Consider the following 20,876-nt stretch of genomic DNA (forward strand, 5'->3'; position numbering starts at 1 on the left):
ATTTCGGCAACTTCTATGAATATATCATGACGATAATGATCTTTTCTTTCTTTAGTTTGGCATCTTTTCATTACGACTCATTCAACTATAAGAAACTATTCATTTCACCTAAGAATAAATTTAATTTTAGCTTAGAGCGTTGAGACATTAAGACACAAATATTGATTATATTCTACGATTAAATATTCACGTGAAAATGTGAAAAATTCGTGTACGACAGGTAGGACCCTAGGCCTAGTAATTTTACTGTTTTGAGTTGAACGCGAATCACGAGACCTTTTCTCGTTCTTGCTCGTGAGCAAAAGATTATTTTTAGTAACGATTTTCGTAATTCAAAACCAGCAATGATAAAAATACATTTTATTTTTGATAATATTAGTTTCATCTTAATTTTCTGTTAAGGTTTCTAGATATTTTTTCTGAGACTTGCGAGGGACCTTGACATATCTGATTTAAATAAGGTAGATTTATAAACGTGTGGACCCATTTAAATTAGTAATTAATGCTTGTGAGTGTCAGTAAGTCTTGAGGGTTAACTGGTGAAAAGATAAATAACAAGAAAAAAATCCTTCAGAAATTGAACCAAGTCCAAAAAACTTCAGTTCCACCTTATTCACGGAGTATTTACAGTATACAGGGTGTTTTTGATAAGTCTGCCATAAATTAAGGTGGATATATTGGGCAAACAAAATGGAGATAGAAGTTACATTTTCGACTCAAAATTGATTTACCAAAGAATATCCATCCCCCTTAATTTATGGCAGACTTATCATAAACACCCTGTATATTTTGAAGGGTATAAAGCGTCTAGACTCGAGTTTTTTACCGGATATTTTGGGATATTCCGTAATGTCTGTAGTTAGACTTTAACGGGGTTTTTATTTTTTTTTAATTTCCAAATAGGCTTTTTCCCAAATTTCCTTTGGGTTTTCTAGCTGTGTAGGAGTTAAGAATTCGCGATAGGTTAATTATTAGTAGTTAGGCACGAATCTCTATTAATATTATCTACCATTCCCCATTCTCCTTTCATTATATGGCCTTACTCGAATACCAACTACGAACTAATGGATATTGGTATAATATAGAATACTTTCGAAATATCTCAATTCGTCCCCGAAGGTTTTAGGCTAGCAAAATTGTTCTTGTCCTTCTTTTTAACAAGAGTAAATAAAAATGGGAGTAAACAACTTGTAAAATTTTCTTACGAAAAGTTTCATTCCAATGCGAAGAAAATAAATCGATGCGTCGTTCTGAATATACTTCTAGTTTATTTACTCTTGATTTCTTTTCCATACACCAATGATATAAGAGAATATATATACCGTGAATGAATGATAGCTTCTACACGTAAAGAGAAGTCAAATTTAGACAAAAACGGGTCGTTGAATCGAATGGATGTAAAAACCAATATTTCAAAAGAAGTTTGCGGAACATTAAGGTCTGAGAAAGAATTTTTCCCCTTTCTCTCTTTCTCTCCATCTTTTTCAAAAATTCGATCTTTGTCGACCAAAAAAAAAAGCAAGCAACGTAATGTAATGTACTTTTGCCAGGAAACTACTTCGCGGATTATTGTTATTCGCGACCATAATCTAAGGAATGGGCTGCAGAAAGAAGGAGTAAAGAAAAAATCAAATTTTTCTCTCTCCTAGCCCAAAAAAAACTTACTTTTTATATTCTTATAAATATATCTGGAAGGAAGAATGAAAAATAAAATGAACTCCTCGGATTCTTTACTCGCTGACATTTTTTTTGGACCTGATCGGAAATGGCCCATTTTTTTTTGGCCAATGAAAAGATTTATTCCGCTGATGTCTTTTTTTAAGTCAGTCGATTTCAGGGTTTTAAAATATCAGATGTCCTTCCAAGGAATTCGGCCCAGAAATTCAATAGGTGTTAAAATTTTGGGACTTAGAATTTTCATTTCAATTCTCATTAAGAAATAATTTTAATATTGGCTGAAAAAATATATACAGTTAATTTTAACTACATTTAGCTTGACTCCTCCGTCTGTTACAATGTCTTAATGTCTGGGTGAAAAATTGTAACCCTACTTCTTGAAATTTCAACCAATAATGTCTTTGATAAAACTATACTACCAGCAATCCTGAGTTGAAACAATCGTACATTAATCATAATTAAACTGTTATATTTATATAACATTAAAAAACAAACTGGAATCTGCGACGCTGTTAGAAAAAACAAAATGGGGTAAGGTAGTTTTGTTGTTTATTTGTTCTTTTTCGTGATTATCCAAAACCATGACTGCATGGTAGTACCTAGTTAGTACCGTTATCAGAGAGCTCATCTGTAGCATCTTTCGGGGGTCGGTGTACATTAAGATGGGGAAAGGCCGGGACGTAGCCAAGAAAGCTGGCTTTAGATAACGACCTTTTTATACGAGACTGTGGGTTAGCTTCGGGTCATTAGCAATGAAAAGAGAGAGAGACTTGAAAAAGTAATCAGATTTTTTTTTAGTCTCTTCTCTTCATTCCACTTTTTATATTTGTCCCTCTCTCTTTGGGAGCACTGCATCTCGTGTCTTTTTCTTCTCTGCTATGGGATCTGGTCCCCTGTTTTTAATCTCCCTATTTATAGGCGATGCGCGAAATGAACTTCTTCTACCTCCCCCCCCCCCACCCGGCCAAGGCTTAGTTCTATAGTCTCATTTTTGGACGATATGTTAAGCTCTAATGACTCCTAGATTTTTTTTTTTTTTTGTGAATTTGCTTCTCAAAATGGACACTTGTCAACTCAAAAGTACGATTTTTCTTCATTTATGTACAGGGTGTTTCTGAAATGTCTGTCAAATGTTATTTTTGTCTTATTTCTTTTATATTAGGTGTCCAATAGACAATTTAAGGCTCAAAATTTTCATTGTAGCTAAATATTTGTTACTCTTGTCTTTTTAGGAAAATTACTTTAATTTTGATCATTATTTCCAATGATTATAAAATCTTTGCACCAAAATTCATTCAGAAAGCGTTTATTTATATAGTAAATGTCCAACCTCTTCTCTCTGAAGTCGTAGGGTAGCCTCGTTATAAGGATTATTTCTCCAGAGAGGAAAGGTTTTTTTTCTTCTTTACCCCTTTTGTTGTTTTGTGTCGCCATTATTTAGATTCATCTCCGAGCTTGTATAGCTGTTTGTTTATTTACCACCACTGTTTTGCTCTTTTCCCGCCAGTTTTGTTTGTAAAAAAAAGCTTCCCGCGCTTTCTTCATATAAAAATCTTTCTCGTGCCAGTAATATTTATTTTTGTCGACTTTTAGTTTTAGTTTTGTTAAGTTTTAAGTTACCGAAATTTTGATCAATAACTTGTTTTCGTTAATAAGATAATATTAAGTTTATTTACCTTATAAAAGTTCCCTTCCTATACAGGATTAATTTACAAAATGTTATCATTAACATTATAATTCCCGAAATTTACTTAACTTACCTTTTAAAAGGGTCTTATTCACTGAATAGTGATTCATTATATATAATGCTTTAAGGAATACTAAAAATATACATATAAAATAATCATATTTTGCCAGTAATTTAATGGCTCCGAGCTTTAAAACCTAATTTATAATTAGTAGTTTACTTTAAAATTCTAATTCTCGTCTTACCTTGTTTAATTAAATGTAAATAACCTGAATATAAAATGGTTCAACCTTTTAGCGTTACATCAAAAGTATTTTAAAGTTTAAATTTCAGTATAATTATTATATCTAATATTCCTTTGAAGTATTTTGAATAAATAAGATTTCAAATTCAAGCGCAAAACAAATATAGTATAGAAGAACGCCAATAGATAATGTTTTTATTCATAAAAACCTTTATCGCAATGCAATGCAATTCAATTCAATTCATTCCCGAGTATAGGAACTAAAACGGAAATGAAAACGTAGGTGTTAGAAACCTTTTCTTTTTTTTTTTTGTTGTAAGGCGAAGTTTCCTTTGTTCTTTTTCTTCTTGTAAACGGAAAAATCTCTGGAGGAAAAACCGGAAACGCCGCCATTAATAATTTTCCCATTTGAGGTGGAAACAGGAAGTTGTATCTACTTCCCCTTTTACTCTTCTCTGCCCCCCCTTTTCTCTCTCTGAGTCTTAGGACATACGTACGCCTTTTCTGATTGGGTTGCCCACCCACCAACTCGTTTTTCGCCCACCCAAGACGCCACCAAAGTCGACGTTCTTTTCCTAGAAGAACTAAAAGTCATTACGCTAAAACACACAATGACGCGACCGGCCCTCCCAATGCGAAATATTATTTGATCTGGCAAATCTTATTTAGTTTCTTCTTCCTGGCTCGAACTCCCACGTTGATTGACATTTTCCCCAATCTTTAATTTTTCTATTTTATTTTCATTAACGTTGTTCGTTAGACAGCTTTTGAAATTCGCATTCAAGTTCCTTATGACTTGATTTTCATAAAGGGTTGGTTAGTGACAGCTTGATTGTTTTTAAGTTTTTTTAAGGGTAGGCGTCATGAAGTCTGGAGAAATTACTGCTTGAATGTTATTGACGTTAAATTAAAAGTTCAGGTTACATAACATTATAAATAAACAACATTAAATAAATGCATTTGCATTTCGGTTTAAAAGTATGTAATATTTTATTTTTTATAATAATTGGGCTTATAAGTAATACAATTCAGGGGTTATTTCATATTTTCTCTACAATAATTTTGAATGGTTTTGGTAGGTTTACCGCCACTGAGTTTAAGGGTTCAAAATCAACTTTGGCTCCTTTGGGCAGCGAAAAACGAACTTTTTGAAGAAATCCAGCTAACACTAAAAATAGGTCGGCCTTGGCTAGTTTCTCTCCAGGACAGGCTCTTCGACCCAATCCAAATGGGAGGTAATTAGTGAATCGAGTGGTCGTCATGAAACCACCATCTTCTTCCAAAAACCTTTCAGGGCGGAAGGCTTCGGGGTCCTTGAACATTTTCGGTTCCATTTGTTGAGATAAATAATGAAAGACGATGCTAGTATCCTTTGGTATTTCATAGCCGGCTAATCAAAACACGTCACTTAGGTTTTAACCTTGGAAATTAAAGTTAATTTTTGTTTATACCGAGTTTCGCGGTAACGGACGCCTTGTGTTCTAAACTGAACGAAACTGCTGGACGTAGACGTAAAGTTTCAGTTAGGACAGCTTGAGTGTAAGGACATTTGTGTCGATCTTCTTGAACGGGAATATTGTCACCTAAAAATAATGATTACCTTGTAATATCAATTTGGCATGTAATGAGAACTCTGATATTTACCAATGTTTGTTAAAATTTCTTTTCGGACCTTCTCCTGAGCTTCCGGGTGACTAGCCAAGTACAGTATTGTCCACGTTAATGTCATTCTTGTCGTCTCGGTTCCGGCTAAAAGTACCACGGTATTACGTGTAATTTAAGTATGGTACAAGCAAATTGAAATTTACCACTGAATAGGTCGTTGATAACATTAACCATGTTTCCATCGGTGAAATATTTGGCCGTGTTGTAGTCTTCGAGTTCGGCTTCTTCCTTGGCAGCCAAACACGCGTCAGTAAAATCTCGAATGACGCCTGAAAGGTTTCGTATATTCTTCCGTATAGTGCTTTAATCTTAATCCTAGATTTTTTGTGAAATTACCTTTCTGGTACGTCTGCCTATGTTTTATATATTCCTTACTAATGGTGTCAAAGAACGTATTAATCATAGTCCGAATTTTCTTATCTTTCCCACGGTAAATATGACGCAAAATTGGGTAAATGTCCAATATGGTACCAAGACCAAGTTCAATCGAAACATTGTCGTTGGCATTCTTCAATTCCTGGAATTCATCATCGTCGATCGTGTACCTTTGTGGGGAGACTTATCAGTTAGCGTACGTCATTCGCGTATATCCATCGGAATGTTAGTTTACCTTTTTCCAAACGCCGTTGAAGCGATTACGTTATAAATAGTAAAGTACAGGTACTCGCTAGGGTCAAAAGGTCCCTTTTTGTCTAACATAAGTGATATAGTTTGGTCAACTACGTCATTGATCAGGAGGGGAAGTTTTTCGCTGATCGAATACTTCCTGCATCATGTATTTTGCAAAAGTTCAAATCTTAATGTTTGAAATTTTGAAGTTAGTTAATTCAAAACTTACCTAATAGCCAATGCGAAAAGTTTTCTGAGCGTTTCCCAAGCTGGACCCACGTCAGAGGCGAAGACATTTTCGTTACCATTTAGAAACATAGCGCCTAAAGTTTTAAGAATGTTTAAAGTAAAAGTTCAGGTATCATAACATTGTACCTTAAAAGAACGACATTTTTCAAACACTTCAAATTAGTGGAACTGGTTTATCATACCCGTATATCTGATTGGTCTACCACTGAAGCTGCTCTTCTTCGTTAATAACGCTTCTTTGGTGGTTTCCCAATCGGTTACAATCACCATGGGGTCTAATCCCAACCATATTGTAAAAATATTGCCGTATTTGGACCTCCATTCCTTCACTTTGTCGTCGAGTCTCGCATCGCCTCTAAGTTCTAAATTACAGTCATTTAAATTGAACTATAATCCGGATAAATTTGAAGTAAACTTATTGTTTGTTCCATACCTAAAAGATTTCCAAGTACTGGCAAAGGTGTTGGACCGGGCGGTAATGATCTCCTCCTCAAAATGGTACTTACCACTAAGTAGACTAGACCGCCTATCAACACAGTGGCAATCCAAGTCCATTCGATCTGCCACAGCTGTTGAATTATCATGTTTTAACCGGACGGTTTTTTCGCAACCTTTTGTACAGAGGCTTACGAAGTATTGAAGCTCATTCAAGGTTGTTTCATTTTTTATATGTAGTTTTTCAAGGTCTAATACAAATTGGTTTAGCCATTTGAGTCTATTAGTTACCAATCAATCTGTCAATGCGTCTATCGCAGTGAAATGTTTTTTCAGTTGCTTCGATCCCAAACCGAAGGGAGAAGATTATTGTTATTAGAAACAATAATCGGGATTGTATTTGGCAGTGGAAGCTGGACTTAAGTTTCTGGGAACTAGAGAAAGAATATATTGCTCTACTCGTTTAGCAAAGCCACCCTTTTATAAAGTTGCTATTTTGAAAAACGTTATCCAAAATTGTATATTGATGTTGGTTTTTGTCGCTTTAAAAGGTTTTAGGGTGAATCGCGGCTTATCGCTTTGACATTGTACTCTACACTTTGATACGATATTTCTGATAGCTGTTTAATTTTAACTGACTAATGGTTAGAATAATGTTATTTGATTAGATATTTACCGCCGCCCGCTGAAAACCGAGGTGCAGTGACTCATTGTAATCTGTGCACTATGCTTGTGACTTTATTGACTGTACACTTAACCCGTAATGTCAGAGTGATTTGCCCCTCAGTCTGTTCGGAGATACGAGGGAGAATGTAAGCGATTCAAAATTCTTCAGGGACGTTATCAAAATATTTTTACGCTCTTTTGCAATTTTCAAGTTGTTTATCAACCTTGGTAGAGGCGTCAATTGTGATGACAGATAATAATATTTTTTATCGCACTGGAAATATATTTATTACTAAATAGACACACAACAAATTTCCGCTGTAATGTCATAGTTAAATTTTTTCAACTTTAATTTATCAGCTATGAGGTTCATTGGCTCCAAGTTGGCCGTCCCGGGTCCTGTAGATTTTCCATGCGACTAAAAAGTTCCTAATTATTTTAATTTTTGAGAGCTAAGTTTGACTTAACCACCGACCAACTGAAAACATAAGTGCAGATTTCATTGTATTGCAATTTGATATTTTTCCTAAATGGTACAGTACTATTTTGCTTAATACGGCATAAACTAAAGGAAGCCTCTGCGTCGTCTGCTATTCCGGCCCACCCCCATATTTTACTGATCACACGACCAGAGAAAAGAGACAGGTTGATATCAGTCTATTCGGGCCTCATTAAACCAAGACTCGATCCATCTTAGCTTTAATTTAATTTCTTTTTGTTTCACCCATAATTCACTTCGGGAACTGGTCGCTCCGACTCTAGAGTAGATCTAGAGTCAAGAAACTGAGATTTTCTAACCTCGATTCCTGCGCATTCATGGCGTAATGCGCTCGCTTTAGAAGACTCGGCTTGCACTGGAGCATTCCATCATTCCGAAAGATATGATATGAAAAACCTCCCGCGAGATATTTTATTTTTAAACTCCATTTATTTCGACCCTTATTTTTTATACTCCACGCGAGGTAGGGTAGGCAGCGCTATTAAATCTTGGAATAGATTCAGTGGGCGAAAATCCACAAATAGGTGTCTTTTTTTCCGCCGCCTTCTCCCCATGCAGTTATGCCCCAACGTCGTAATAACGACCGGTTAGTCCCGCCGCCATAAGCCGTGGAATCGCCCGCTCTGTCTCTAGATCTATAGTGCATTCGGGGGTCTAGAATGTCTAGATGGAACTTTGAGCTATGGGATGGATGTATATAGACGCTATAACTTTGGACACACACAAAAGGACGCTCCGCGCGAGCCGGCGTCGCTCCTATATCTATGGGTCCCCCTCTCTTATCGTCGAATCATCCATATCGTCTCTATTCATAGCCATTGAATCGGAGCGAGCGGAGCTGGCTCTCTGGAATCACCCCAAATAGAACTCGCCCTCCTCCCTCTACGTCATATCGACACAACGCCAACATTTAGCTTAGCTTAGCTTAGCTCCCGTGGGCCGTGTACGTCGATACCTCAGAAGTACAGTTACAGAAGTGGTACTACTTCACATTGTTACCAAGCTGTTTTCTCAACGTATCTAGGCGGGTTTTGTGGGAAGAGCTAGCTAGACTAATCATTATCGTTGCTACGAGCCAATGAAATCGCAATTAGAATTATGAGGGGTATCTATAAACTCATTAAGAAATTAGGTTACCTTTGTTAAGTAATAAGGTAAAACCAGTTTCTAAAACACCTAATTTTTACTTCTATTTCTTGACTTCGATGGTCCATACCCACTAAAGCATCCAGGACTATGAGACGGTGGTACAGTGTCTTGACCGTCTTCTCTTATATCACGGAGCTTCTAATACAGGGAGAGGAAACTCGGTCTCTTCCCCCTCGCTCTTAGCGTACCTCGGTTCTGCGCACCGTTTTCATTCCTCGCGCGCACCCAGAGTCTATGTAAACAAAGTCTGACGTCATTTTCTTTTCGTAAGGAAGTTGGAGGAACGCGACGCCTGCTTGTAGACAAGGCTTACGCGACCGCCGTTGAAAGTTTGAAGACGTTGAACGTGGTCGTGTAGCTCCGTTGTGCTCTGAACAAATCCAGATTATATTAAGCTTCGTGATTATGTTGAAAATAAAGGTTTTGTGACTATACAAATGGAGACAAAAGCCTCTCTCCCTGCTAAGACTAAAAAGGTACGGACTATAAACTTTAATTCCTGGCCATAAAAGGACGATTTATATCGTGAATCGCTTCTACAGCTTCCGCAAACACATTTCTTCTTCTTCCCCTTTTTACAAACTAACTGATTGTAATCGCAATCCATTTTAATTTTTAAAATTGTACCAATTATTATAGCAATTAAACATTAAAAAGTCCGAGGCTTATGTCTTTCTACGAACGAGTGAAGGCGGCCATCTTTGTTGTTTACTTAGGCTCCAATTTTTTACCAGTGAAAACCGAGGGGGGGATTGAAAATGTGCCCCTTTTTATGGACAAATAGTGTCTACGTTTCCTAAGGGCCTTTACAGTACTTGAGGGGAAGGAAGTTTCCTCTCCCTGTTAATAGAAGCTCCGTGCTTATATGTCCCCCGTATGAGGAGGAGATATAATCCCATTTTGGCTGGTGTCTCATCCCCCTATATATACCCCTGGTCTTGTTCAGCGCTCGCGCGCTCTTTTCAGCTCGGTTCGGTCTCTATCAGTCTTTAAGACGTTTTCTCTTCTCTTTCTCTCTTCTCTCTCTCCCTCTCCCTCTAAAGATGCCAATTCCATGAAGGCGAATCCGCGTCGGAATCTCATTTGTAGACTTTTCCCCCAACACCGTACCCCGGCTATACAAATGTTTGGTAGCGTCCCTGCCAAAAAGTTCCTTGTGTATATTCCCATTCCGGTCACCCGTCGAGACCATTTTGTCCCGATTCTCTCTCTCTCTCTCTCTCTCTCTCTCTCTCTCTCTCTCTCTCTCTCTCTCTCTCTCTCTCTCTCTCTCGTCTCTCTTTATGTTATGGTATATTTCCCGCCATAAAATTCTCCTTTTCTTGAAGAGGGGACTCCACTCGTTTACGGTTGTATTATCAATTCTCAGTGTCACCCACCCTGGTGTCGTGTAAATATGACCGCTATGGCGTCTTCGTCCTCGTCCTCGTCTTAAACGCCAACGTTTTTATTGGACAAAGATAACGTTCTATATAAATCTTTTAATATAAAATAAATTTCCAGACAGGGAGGCGAGATATATGGTTTTGTCTACGATTTTGAGAGGGAAAAACACTTTTACAGGAGCTCGTAGGAAATACATGGAGTGGTTTACCCCTATAAGTTGGCTTCCTTAAAATATTTTGAAATTACTTTTAATGAAAAGTAGATTAGTTAGGGTTATAAGAACGTTTGAAATCGGAGAAGACAATGATACTCGCCCTTTAACAAAAGAGGGCGGAATTTTTCTAGCCTCTTTAGTGAGCATTATCTATAAAATTCCTTGACATTTAGGAAATGAACTTCAAATGTAATTTGCATGCAGTACAGGAACTTCAACTGTAATTTGCATGCAGTACAGGAAAATGGTTTTTTTTTGCGAATAAATAAATAAATATATTTATGTATATCTTCATAGCGTGAATTTATTTCATAGCTGAGAGATTATAACTACTAATTTAATTTAAAATGAACACCTGGGAATATGTTATAAAAGGTTTCAGAAAATACCGTATGAATCCTGCCTGATTGGTAATGGATTTATTTTTTTATTTTTATAAAAAGGCTTAACAATTAGGCCTACACGAAAACGTATTGGAATTTCTGTAAATTCGATTCTTGAAGCAACGTAGCATCCTTAATCTTATAACATATTTTTCTTTTGCGAAGTAAATTATCCAGGGATCCCGTTTTTTCCCGAAAAGATGCTGTATACGAAGGAAGAGGATGGGAAACTCTATTTATCAGTCATTTATATAAAACTAATACGTTGCAAATCGAATTTCCTCACCCATAATGGGGATATTAGTTTTTTTTTACGGAGGAGAGTAAGAAGGAAGACCAAGAAAGAAAAAAATGCTATCGATTTCAATTGAAAATCCCGGATATATCTAGCTTTAAAAAAAAAATAGGGATGTAGAATTACTCTATGGGGATAGAGAGGATGGTTGCATGGGTATCCATGGACCCCCCTAATCTGTTATACGTTCTCTTCCTCCCCCCTCTTATTTGGCCCCAAAAGAGTATAGAGAAATAAAAAATGGGGTGAAAAGGAGAAGGGAGAAGGACTGAAAAAAAACGGAAAGAAATGAAAGTCGATTATGTTCGAAAAGGGATTTGTAACTATTGATTTTTGATTCCCAATTTCAATCCCCCCTTTTTCCTCCAAAAGAAGTCTATTAACTTAGCGATGTATCCATCAAAATATGTACTTTATTTTTTTTCTTATAGAGATTTTTTCATACGGTATATTTTTATAATAATCAAATAACAAATATACAAAATAACTTATCTGAAAAAAGATTAAAATTATTATATTAGATAAACTTTATTTTACTTCAAATTCATTTTTGTTCAATTACCCCTTTTGAAACAATATATCGCCCATGCTACACTTGTAACCATATCATATACCCTTGATAGCATTGATTTGCAGCGAGTTTGACATTCCCCTTCTCAAACCCTGACTTTTAGCTCGTTTAAAACTGTATACTCTTATTACTAGGGATCGATTGTTAGACTGGGGTAGCTCGGGGGATTACGTATTAAAGCAAGCGATATTCGTGGCATTATACATGGTATGCCTGTATAATAAAAACTTCCTTCCTCGAATTTCCTAAGCTCTCCTGGCTTTTAACCTCGGCGTTGACATTTTGATTCAATACTGCTTCCGCGACCCCCACCCCCTCTTTTTTTTTTTTTGCTTCCTACTTATCGGTTAATCTGAAGGAAAACTACATTGCTATACTACGTCCTATAGCCCTAAAAAATGATAGATAAAAAAAGGTACTCGAAATAGCGACGAGATCCTGATCAAAAGATCTGCAGGTCGAGTTTTAGAGACACCTACACGTTTTCATCCTATCTCTTGTATCGTGCGCTAATCATGAATTTGTTCATTTTTATCTAAGAATATTCAATAGATTATTAGTAATATTGTTTCGTTGTATAATAATGCATTTATTAAATAGTAAATACACCAGTTAATATTCATGGAAACTTTTAATATATTCATGTTTATCAGGACTTGGATTTTTTTTCTTTTTCTTTGGGTTGTTTATATCTCACGCCGTGCCAAGAGTAATTAGGGAGCAAATCTTTCCTAAGAAGTCTCCGAACCTAATTTATTTCGATAATGGTTGGAGAACTTTTCTTACAAGAGTTCGCCATTTTTCTTTAGCTAATAAGATTTTTTATTTACACAACACCTAGCTCCTCTGGATTTTTAGCAGAATACCGTAGGGAAATGCTGAAATTTATAAAACTATATGATAAACATAGTATATAAGTATTCGTATACACCTGTTAATACGGTGGTTTCGGTTTAGAGAAGTATGTTTCATGTTCTTAAATGCATTATTTATTTTCGTTGATAGTAATTACATATCTACATAATAAAAAGCCAGTCGTCGTCGTCGTCGTCTCATCGCGCCTTTCAGAACGCGTTTTCACACCTTCTTTTCACAGCGTTAGGATCGCGTGACAGTTTCGAAAATTATTCTCCGGAAAGAATGCCTTTCCGTCTCAATCGCGCATTTCGATTTACACCCGTACCTCAATTAACCTTTTAATTAACATTAAATGAAAACCCTTTACAGACGCGTTTTTTCACGTTTTTCCTTTCTGAACGCGTTTTAACACCTTCTTTTCACAGCGTTAGGATCGCGTGACAGTTTCGAAAATTATTCTCCGGAAAGAATGCCTTTCCGTCTCAATCGCGCATTTCGATTTACACCCGTAACTCCATTAACTTTTTAATTAACTTTAAATGAAAACCCTTTACAGACGCGTTTTTCTCCCTCGCGATTTTATTCGTTTTCTCTCTCACTCTCCACGTTGAGGCTTTTGGGGGCAAGATATTGGGGGTCGTTTTCTCTCTTCCTCTCCGCGCGCCCTACGCTCTGACTCTCCACGTTGAGGCTTTTGGGGGCAAGATATTGGGGGCAAAAAATGCCTTGATATATAATTTTTTTTACCGTTTATTATTTTCTATTAAACATTAACGAATAACTGGAGGTGGGCATGGTTTTCGTTAATAGCATGTCACGCTAGCGCCTGTTGCTATATAAAGAGTTATAACATAATTAGGCACCGGCAGGTAGTTAGTTTCTCACAAAACCACTGCACGCTATAAATGAATTAATTCTGCCATTATATCCCACAAGAAGAATAAATACTATTTCTAGTCCTTTATAGAATTATTGAGTCCATGGAGAAATATATTATAGATTGTGACTTGTTAACTAAAATAGCGTTGCATTTGTTTTGCGTGTTTTTCCCCGCTTAATAATATCCGTGCACCATTTCGTTATTAATAATACAACAACTTTAATTATGTATATACGTTTTATTAATTAGAAACAAATCGTAATATCAAAGTATACGTTACGTTTATTTCCCGCCAAATACTCGCGGAATTTTCTATAATATTGTTGGTTAGCTATTTGAAGTCAAATCTGATGTTTTTTTCCCATGGCAATTCTATACCTCAGGAGGTGCAACTTCAGGGAAAACTCAGGGAAATTTTTTATTTATTGTAAAATGCAGGGAAATCTGGGAAATTTGTTCGCCCTGAACTACAAAAATAACCAATCTGAAAATCACTAGCACTCCAATATCTAAGCCACATTGTGGACGCGCCAAATCCAAAGGGAAAAGTAATGTTTACGCCACTGTATCTCTGTAATTCCCAAAGGAAATTGACCAAAGAGAATTCAACAAAGCACACTCAAATTCGAAGCCAACCTCCGTAAACAAAGATTGGAAAACCTCCCCCCTAATAAACTCGTCGTATAGGAGTTACATTCCAATCATAGTTTGCTTTAAATACAAAGCTAAACCTTTATATAACCTAAGCCTAAATTGTTCAGATTTATAAATGCCTTATTCACGAATTGTCTAAAACTCTAAATTGTAATAGACTGTTGTAAATGGAACGGTGATGCTAGGCCTAATTGTTTCTAGGTTTTATCTACATTGCATTTTTGACCTGATACCCGAATAAATTATACAGGGTGTTTCAAAAATGGAAGGTAATTATAGGACCGAGGATATGGTAGAGTGTAGCGTGCTTGTGGATCGTTTAGCCCTTTTTCATAAATGAAATTTATTAATTATACGTAATATGTAAAGAACGGTATATACTTCAGCGCCAGGAGAGGAGGGTAACGAAAAGGATTACGGGGCCCCGCGTTAATCCTTTTTAATCCGGAATCCGAAACGCAATTAGTTGGAACGTAATCCGAATTCTGGATTGCCTAATATCATATAAAACGTTACTGATTTTTACGAGGGCTATATAATCGCTGTTGTGTAATATATAGAGATACTTGGTTGAAAGAGAAGAGGGGATTTTCGCTAAGAATGTAGAAATAAAAGTCCATTAGTTGAAGTAAGCCTTTTTGAAGGTTGGTTAATTCACCACAAGTAAATGAATAGATAATACTATAAAATGTAATGCGTAGAGGGCGTTTTTTTCTCTTGAAAATCCAACGCGTAATGGACTTTTGGTGTGAGCTTTGCATCCATGAGTGAGGTTTGAAGGGTGGTGGATGAAATTGGTATACGGGCTATTAGAAATCAATTACCCGTGTGGTATACTCATTTCTTCCGGACGAAAGCTTCGCAATCGCGTACTATTCGTCCGAGAGGGTCCTACTGCCGAATTAAGTCTCTCTCTCTCTCTCTCCATCCCGATGATTCTTTTCTTCTTTTTCTTTCGCCGACAATTTCTCTTTGGCGCGGGAAAACTTTTCTCGAGATTCGCTTTTCCAGAAGACTGAAGAAAGTGTAGGGTGAGCTCGGACTGTAGCTAAGCTCGGCGGCATGCACGAGCCAAGAGAAAATGCAAACGATTAATTTAATAATCCCCTGAACGGTAATTAGATTGGGACCGAGCCGGACCTAGCTTGCTTCTCTCTCTCTGTATGTGTGTATAGTGCGTTCAGGGTTTGAACCGGTTGGTTCGTTCCGATTCCTTCCTTCATCTGACTCACTCACTCCATCGTCTTTTTCCGAGTCGTTTCTTTCGCTTTAGGGGTGGTGGACACGCGGAGGAGGCACCGTATTCCAATCACCGTCGTCTCGAAGAAAAGTTTCCTTCGCTTATTTCCTTAACGACCTCGAAAAACCCCCTGTAACCAGAAGTAAATTAAATCGAAGGTTGTTCCGTTATTTTATAAAGGTTTTCCTTCCATTTGGTTTGGGTTTCATCTGTAAACTTCAAATGCGATTTACTTTATTATTATTTTATTTATTATTGGGTTTTGTGCTGTGCATTTTTATTTTTATTCGCCAGCCAGCCAACCTCGGCTTTTCTAAGAATTGTCTAGAAAAGAAAATTGATTGACCTATGCCGTGTCTGCTGGTGGTTGCTTAAATTCTCTTAAATATTAGAATAGTCTTCCCAGTTCAATCCTTATAACCTAATTTATTTATTCATCGAACTTTTGCTAGACTAATAATTTTATTTATTCCATTTGTTTTTGAATTGGATTAATTCAAAGCAATTGTTCTATTCTTGGAGAAAAAAATTATTTGAAATAAAATTTGATATTAATTCGATCAACAGGCCTAACAACATTGGTCTTTAATTATTCTCATTTATACTGAAGAGAGCTTAGCTCTTTTAATATTTTCTCGTGCCTTCCAAAAGCTCTCTCTCTCTCTCTCACGTGCTTGCCTAGAAGATAAGCAGTCACGTGGGATGGTGTAAGGGAAACACCCCTTTTTTTATTCGCAAATAGCTTTGAATAATACGTTTATTTCGTTTCTTGTATGGTCTTAATGCTTCTAAAAATTTGGTAAGCGCATCACGCTCTCATTCTTTACTTAATAAAAAATTGCTGCCAAGTGAGCTAGCTAGCTAGCTAGTGAGATGTTGCCAACCAACGCTCTAGCGTTTTAAGTAAGCGCTGCTGGTCTATGGACCACCGAAACACTATTGGAATGAACAAGTAGTTATAAGAAGTAGTTCCGGGCATGCCTCTCTCTCCTCCGAGCTCCTTATCCGCTTCTGCGTGGAAACGTCGTATATACTCTGACCTGACAGCTAGCAAAAATAAAAGCGAGCCTTATGGGAGTCTGTTTATTTGGTCTTGGTCGATGAAGCGCTCTGCTTGCTACATACAGTATACGTTATGGTCACGAGCGTAGAGTAATATGAAGCTAAAACTCGTGGGAAACTGTATATATCTCTCTGTGTGTGTGGTGTTATAGGCTTAAACATAAGGTTCTAGGAATAGAGCTGACCTAATATTGCCAGTTGTTGAATGCAATATTTTTAGGGTTGGTTTTGTTGCTGCTGTTGTTGTTGCATCTCGTTCTAGTAGAACTGTTGATATATCATATTTCATGATTGTTTTTTCTTATGGGTTAACTTAAAAATATGGGTTTAATCTTTGGTGTCGTGAGACATTTCTGTACGAGTAATCTTCATATCTTATTTTATTCGAGATCAGTGAAAAGCATATCATATTTAAAACCTAATTTATTAATTACTTTGAAAATTATTGTTATTGGTGCAATTGTCATGGCCCATGTAGAGAAATCGGGAAAAAATGTAACGCGTTTACAAGTATTTAGTCCCTCTCCCTAATTCCCCAGTCCCTCTTTTTCGACCTGTAGTTATTCTTGGGGCTTTTCGTGTGACGCAATATTGGGGTAGGTTGGGGGTTTATAAAAGGGAAAAAGATTTCTTTTTTTTTTCGGTTCTCTTCGGGTTGTACTTCCGGCGAGTCCTCTAGAGGAAGTACAAGACGGAAATTGGTTCCCTTATCTTGGAAAACTGTCGCGCCTTCGATGTAATTGGTCAGATTTAGACTCCCCCTTAACCCCTCCCTCCCCCACCCGTTCCTCTGTTGCTATTGCATTCAGACTCTTATTCTTTGGAATGATTCTTCTCGGGGGTCTTAACCACGCTCGACTTGACGCGAAGCCCCCTAAAACCAAAACGTCGCTAAGGTGCTATAGAGCGACAATGTGCTTTTCCAAGTCCCTTTGACGTTTTTCTTTTTGAAAATATCGTGGAATTGGGGGAGATACGCAATTACCTTACGACATACCGTATCCTGATTCCCGTCTGTCATTTTAATCTCAATGCATTTCCACCTTCGTTGCTTTTACCATGTGAAAATAATTGCTGAACTTTTCACTATACGAAGTTTTGTGTACATCTTACTGAGAACATAATATAAAAAGTAAAACCCGTCTCGAATACAAAGTTTCTTAACTAATTACTATTGATAATTCATGGTAGGCGCACTGTTCTCTGTCTTCCTTTTAGTCATGTCTTCTTCAAGAAAAATCTTCATTAACAAGAGCTTCCCTTATTTAAAAAAAAAGAAATCCCCCTCCTCCTTTTCTACTGTCGTGAATTAGAAATTAAGCGTAAGCGAAGGGGTTCTAATTAGAATTTAATTATGAGTAATTTATCATACGTTCGCCCCGGAAAAGCCTTTTTTAAGGAGAGGGGTTGTATTCAAAAAGTCGTCTCATGAAGTGTACCGAAGTCAGCCAATCTGGGATGCCTAGCTTAGAATGTAAAGTTTAACAAGAGAAAAGGTTTAGAACTTCAGACACCCGAACTGATTGTTGCCATTATCGAACGCGCTAGCTTGATTCCCCGGGTTGTTCTGGCTTTACTTATAAGTATTAGTAGTTAAGTCCCCTCACTCTTAGTGATAGAGGAAACGTGTCCATGGGTTAAACCATATACCAGTATATAACTAAGTTTCGGAAAGGAAGAGCTAGGTTGGTCTATGGTAGCAGCCGTTGATCTCATGGTGTTTTACAGTACTTGATCGGGACCGACTGGGTGATAGCGCGGTAATTAGGTTCAACGTGATATCTCTGGTTAATTAACTACTATACACCACTGAATTACTCTATATCGCCTTGAACAAGCACGGGCTGCACTGAAATTCGATGAACTGTGATGTAAATAGTGGATTTAAATTAAGATATGCCTTGCAGATAGTTTTTTGGCCTACGGTACATCTAGAACGTATAGGTTGGCGTATTGTATGCCAGTTGCAGGTTGCGATGGCTTTGTAGCTAGGCGATGCTCCTTTGAGACTAGTTAACTAATATAGGTCGAGGTCTACCTCTTGGCTTAATGGAAGACTTACACGAAATGAACTTGTTTATATACGGAGTAGTTCCCTAAATCTAAGAGCTTTGATCAATATAAAAGCGTGGAGAAATAGAGTATGGGCTAAACATCTACTCCTTTTCCTCCTATTGTATCATCGGGGGTTGGGGGTTGCCCGCTATTAGTCATGTTGGTTTTAATCCCATACACTGGCAGGGGTTAGGCCTTGGTTGATTCTACAGAACGAGAACGGTGTGTTGGGTGGGATCTTGATGAAACCCAAACCCCGCTCTTTTAGAAGTACTAAAGACGCGTGTAAGGCGTATATACCCAAGAACCCCGTGTTACTGAAGCTTCCCCAACTGGCCATCTTCTGTACCAGTATATCTCGTTTTCTTTTCTTGGGCGAAGCTTTATCGAGATTACTTACCTACCCCATTCTCGCCAACCAACCAACCTTCTCTGTTTACCAGTTCCGATTCCTCGATTTTTCCCACTCTAATCTCGAGGCAGCCAAGGAAGAGAAGCTGCCGGGTCGACCCAACTCCCTAACCCATGCAGGCTTTAAGCATTACATTGCAGTTTATAAAGAGAAAGACCGGGGGAGTGGTAAGGTTATTTTTGCATTACGGCCTCGATTAAAAGCTATTTGTTTTGGAGAAGAGGAAATCGAAAAAGAGATTTAGCCAAGAGAGAGAGGTTTCCTCAAATAACGGTGGAGAGATAGGGTTTCAAGATGCTCGAATCCTATCTCCCGCCTTTTATTTATACAAAAGGCTGTTTGTTCTTCCTTATACTATAATCACGTGACCCTCTCAGTTGTTAAAGCGCGCGGAATTTCAAGATTTTAAAACGTTATCAAATTTTAGGCTTAACGAATCATATTGTTTTGAGCAAGCGCGTGATGTTATACGAATTGTTAAAGCGCGTGAAATTTAGGCCTAACTTAGGTTTAATTTTGGATAGATCTTTACGCGGCTAGTTAGAATTAATTTTAATTACGAATTAAAACCTCTAAACAAGATATAGCGGCGTTTGTATTTATTAGGCGAATAATTCTGTTTAAATTACCGAGTAAACAACATTTACTATCCGCGCATTTTAAAGTAATTTATATTTTCATAAGCTGTCGCGTTGTTCGCAAGCTCTTCCGTTTTAGGTCAAAACACTCGCTGCATGCCTTTAGCGTGGCTCCCGACTTAATGTATTACAATAGCTATTTAAATTAATATATTTCTAAAATGCGAGCTGCATGTCGACTATTCCATTTCAAATCTCCCCGATGCTGAAACCAATATTATACTCTACATTCGATTATTAGGTTTGTAATTCGGAGGAGACTGTTGAATGTATACAGTCAGTCCCCTTTCTGGAATATTTAGGAATATATATATAGTTCGTTCACTGTAATATATTGAATTATGGGCAAATGTCGTATACGTAAGGAATGACTGACTTAACCATTTGAATATTGGATATATACAATTCCAGACTCGCGCTAAGTTCCGTCTCTCAATATGAACCAATACGCGATACCTTTCGAAATCGACAATTCCAATTACTGAAACGACATTCTGCGTATCGATCGAAAGGGTATTCACTACGACGTGAGTGAATTGTATAAATTTCTCTTCAAAATTGATGAATTTTAATGACTTATCATGAATTATGTTAAATATTTATGATCAATAATGGTAATACCATGAATTCCCAGATTTAAATCACTTTTATTTATCATATCGATGATTGAACCGAATTTTCATGAATTATATTGGGACCGAACTAAAAAATATTCCACGAAAATCAATTTTGAAATTTGCAATGTAATTGACATTCGCCAGTTTTTCCGAATTGTTGTGTTGAATGGATAATAAAGCCATCTTAGATTTGAAACTTGGAGAACTCTAAAATATATCGTACATGGTGTCAGTGAATACCCCCTCGATAAAGAGATCATTGAACGGTACAAAGTAAGCCCCGTTTGGTGTTTGTAATTGCTTTCAAAATGATTCGGAGAAAAGACTTCAAAGCTCGGGGTGCACCGAGTATCCATCCATCCACTATACGCAAAGTCCTTAATATTATACGAAAACCTTTGCGATTATTCATTAATAAATACTAAGTCACTGTTAGGAATGGAAGATTTTGAGGGGGAAAACTTCCTCTATGACCTTTCTCGACGGATTCATTATTCAAGACACCGCACAGTTTGGTTTGGTTTCGTTTCGTATCTTCTAGCAGCTATAGTTCCCTTTCTGTGGGAATCTGATCAGCTTGATTGGCCACGCATTTTCCCAAAGTCCACATATATAAAGGACTGCTGAACGTATAGCTTTGTATAATTTCGGTGTATACTGTGTAAGAATAACTAAGTACATACACGACTTCACTTAATATTGCTTTGAATATAAAATATTCTGTTTTAAAT

The 20,876-nt window shown here is 37.1% G+C and overlaps 2 protein-coding genes across 4 annotated transcripts in view; one reads left to right on the forward strand and one right to left on the reverse strand.

The window, feature by feature from the left end:
- LOC149661914 (uncharacterized) overlaps nucleotides 1-20,876 on the forward strand; it is a 205,479-nt gene that overhangs the window by 175,719 nt on the left and 8,884 nt on the right. The gene's annotated exons all lie outside the window — the stretch shown is intronic.
- LOC149661918 (cytochrome P450 1A1-like) lies at nucleotides 4,574-8,556 on the reverse strand. Of its 3 annotated transcripts, none has more exons than XM_089843466.1 (10): nucleotides 8,031-8,556; nucleotides 6,565-7,000; nucleotides 6,314-6,493; nucleotides 6,112-6,205; nucleotides 5,884-6,039; nucleotides 5,610-5,818; nucleotides 5,417-5,542; nucleotides 5,253-5,357; nucleotides 5,060-5,191; nucleotides 4,574-4,998 (listed from the first exon to the last, which is right to left on the reverse strand). In XM_089843466.1, the coding sequence occupies exons 2-10, from the start codon at nucleotides 6,713-6,715 to the stop codon at nucleotides 4,649-4,651; spliced, it is 1,503 nt and encodes a 500-aa protein (XP_089699592.1). In that variant the 5' UTR covers nucleotides 6,716-7,000; nucleotides 8,031-8,556; the 3' UTR covers nucleotides 4,574-4,648. The 3 variants fall into 3 exon arrangements, with proteins under 3 accessions (XP_089699592.1, XP_089699593.1, XP_089699591.1); XM_089843467.1 differs by lacking the exon at nucleotides 8,031-8,556 and having other exon boundaries at nucleotides 6,565-6,700; nucleotides 6,762-7,974; XM_089843465.1 differs by lacking the exon at nucleotides 8,031-8,556 and having other exon boundaries at nucleotides 6,565-7,974.

Source organism: Phalangium opilio, unplaced genomic scaffold (assembly GCF_054372755.1).
Source record: "Phalangium opilio isolate 3A_F unplaced genomic scaffold, DU_Popi_V2 ptg000070l_1, whole genome shotgun sequence".
NCBI lineage: Eukaryota > Metazoa > Arthropoda > Arachnida > Opiliones > Phalangiidae > Phalangium > Phalangium opilio.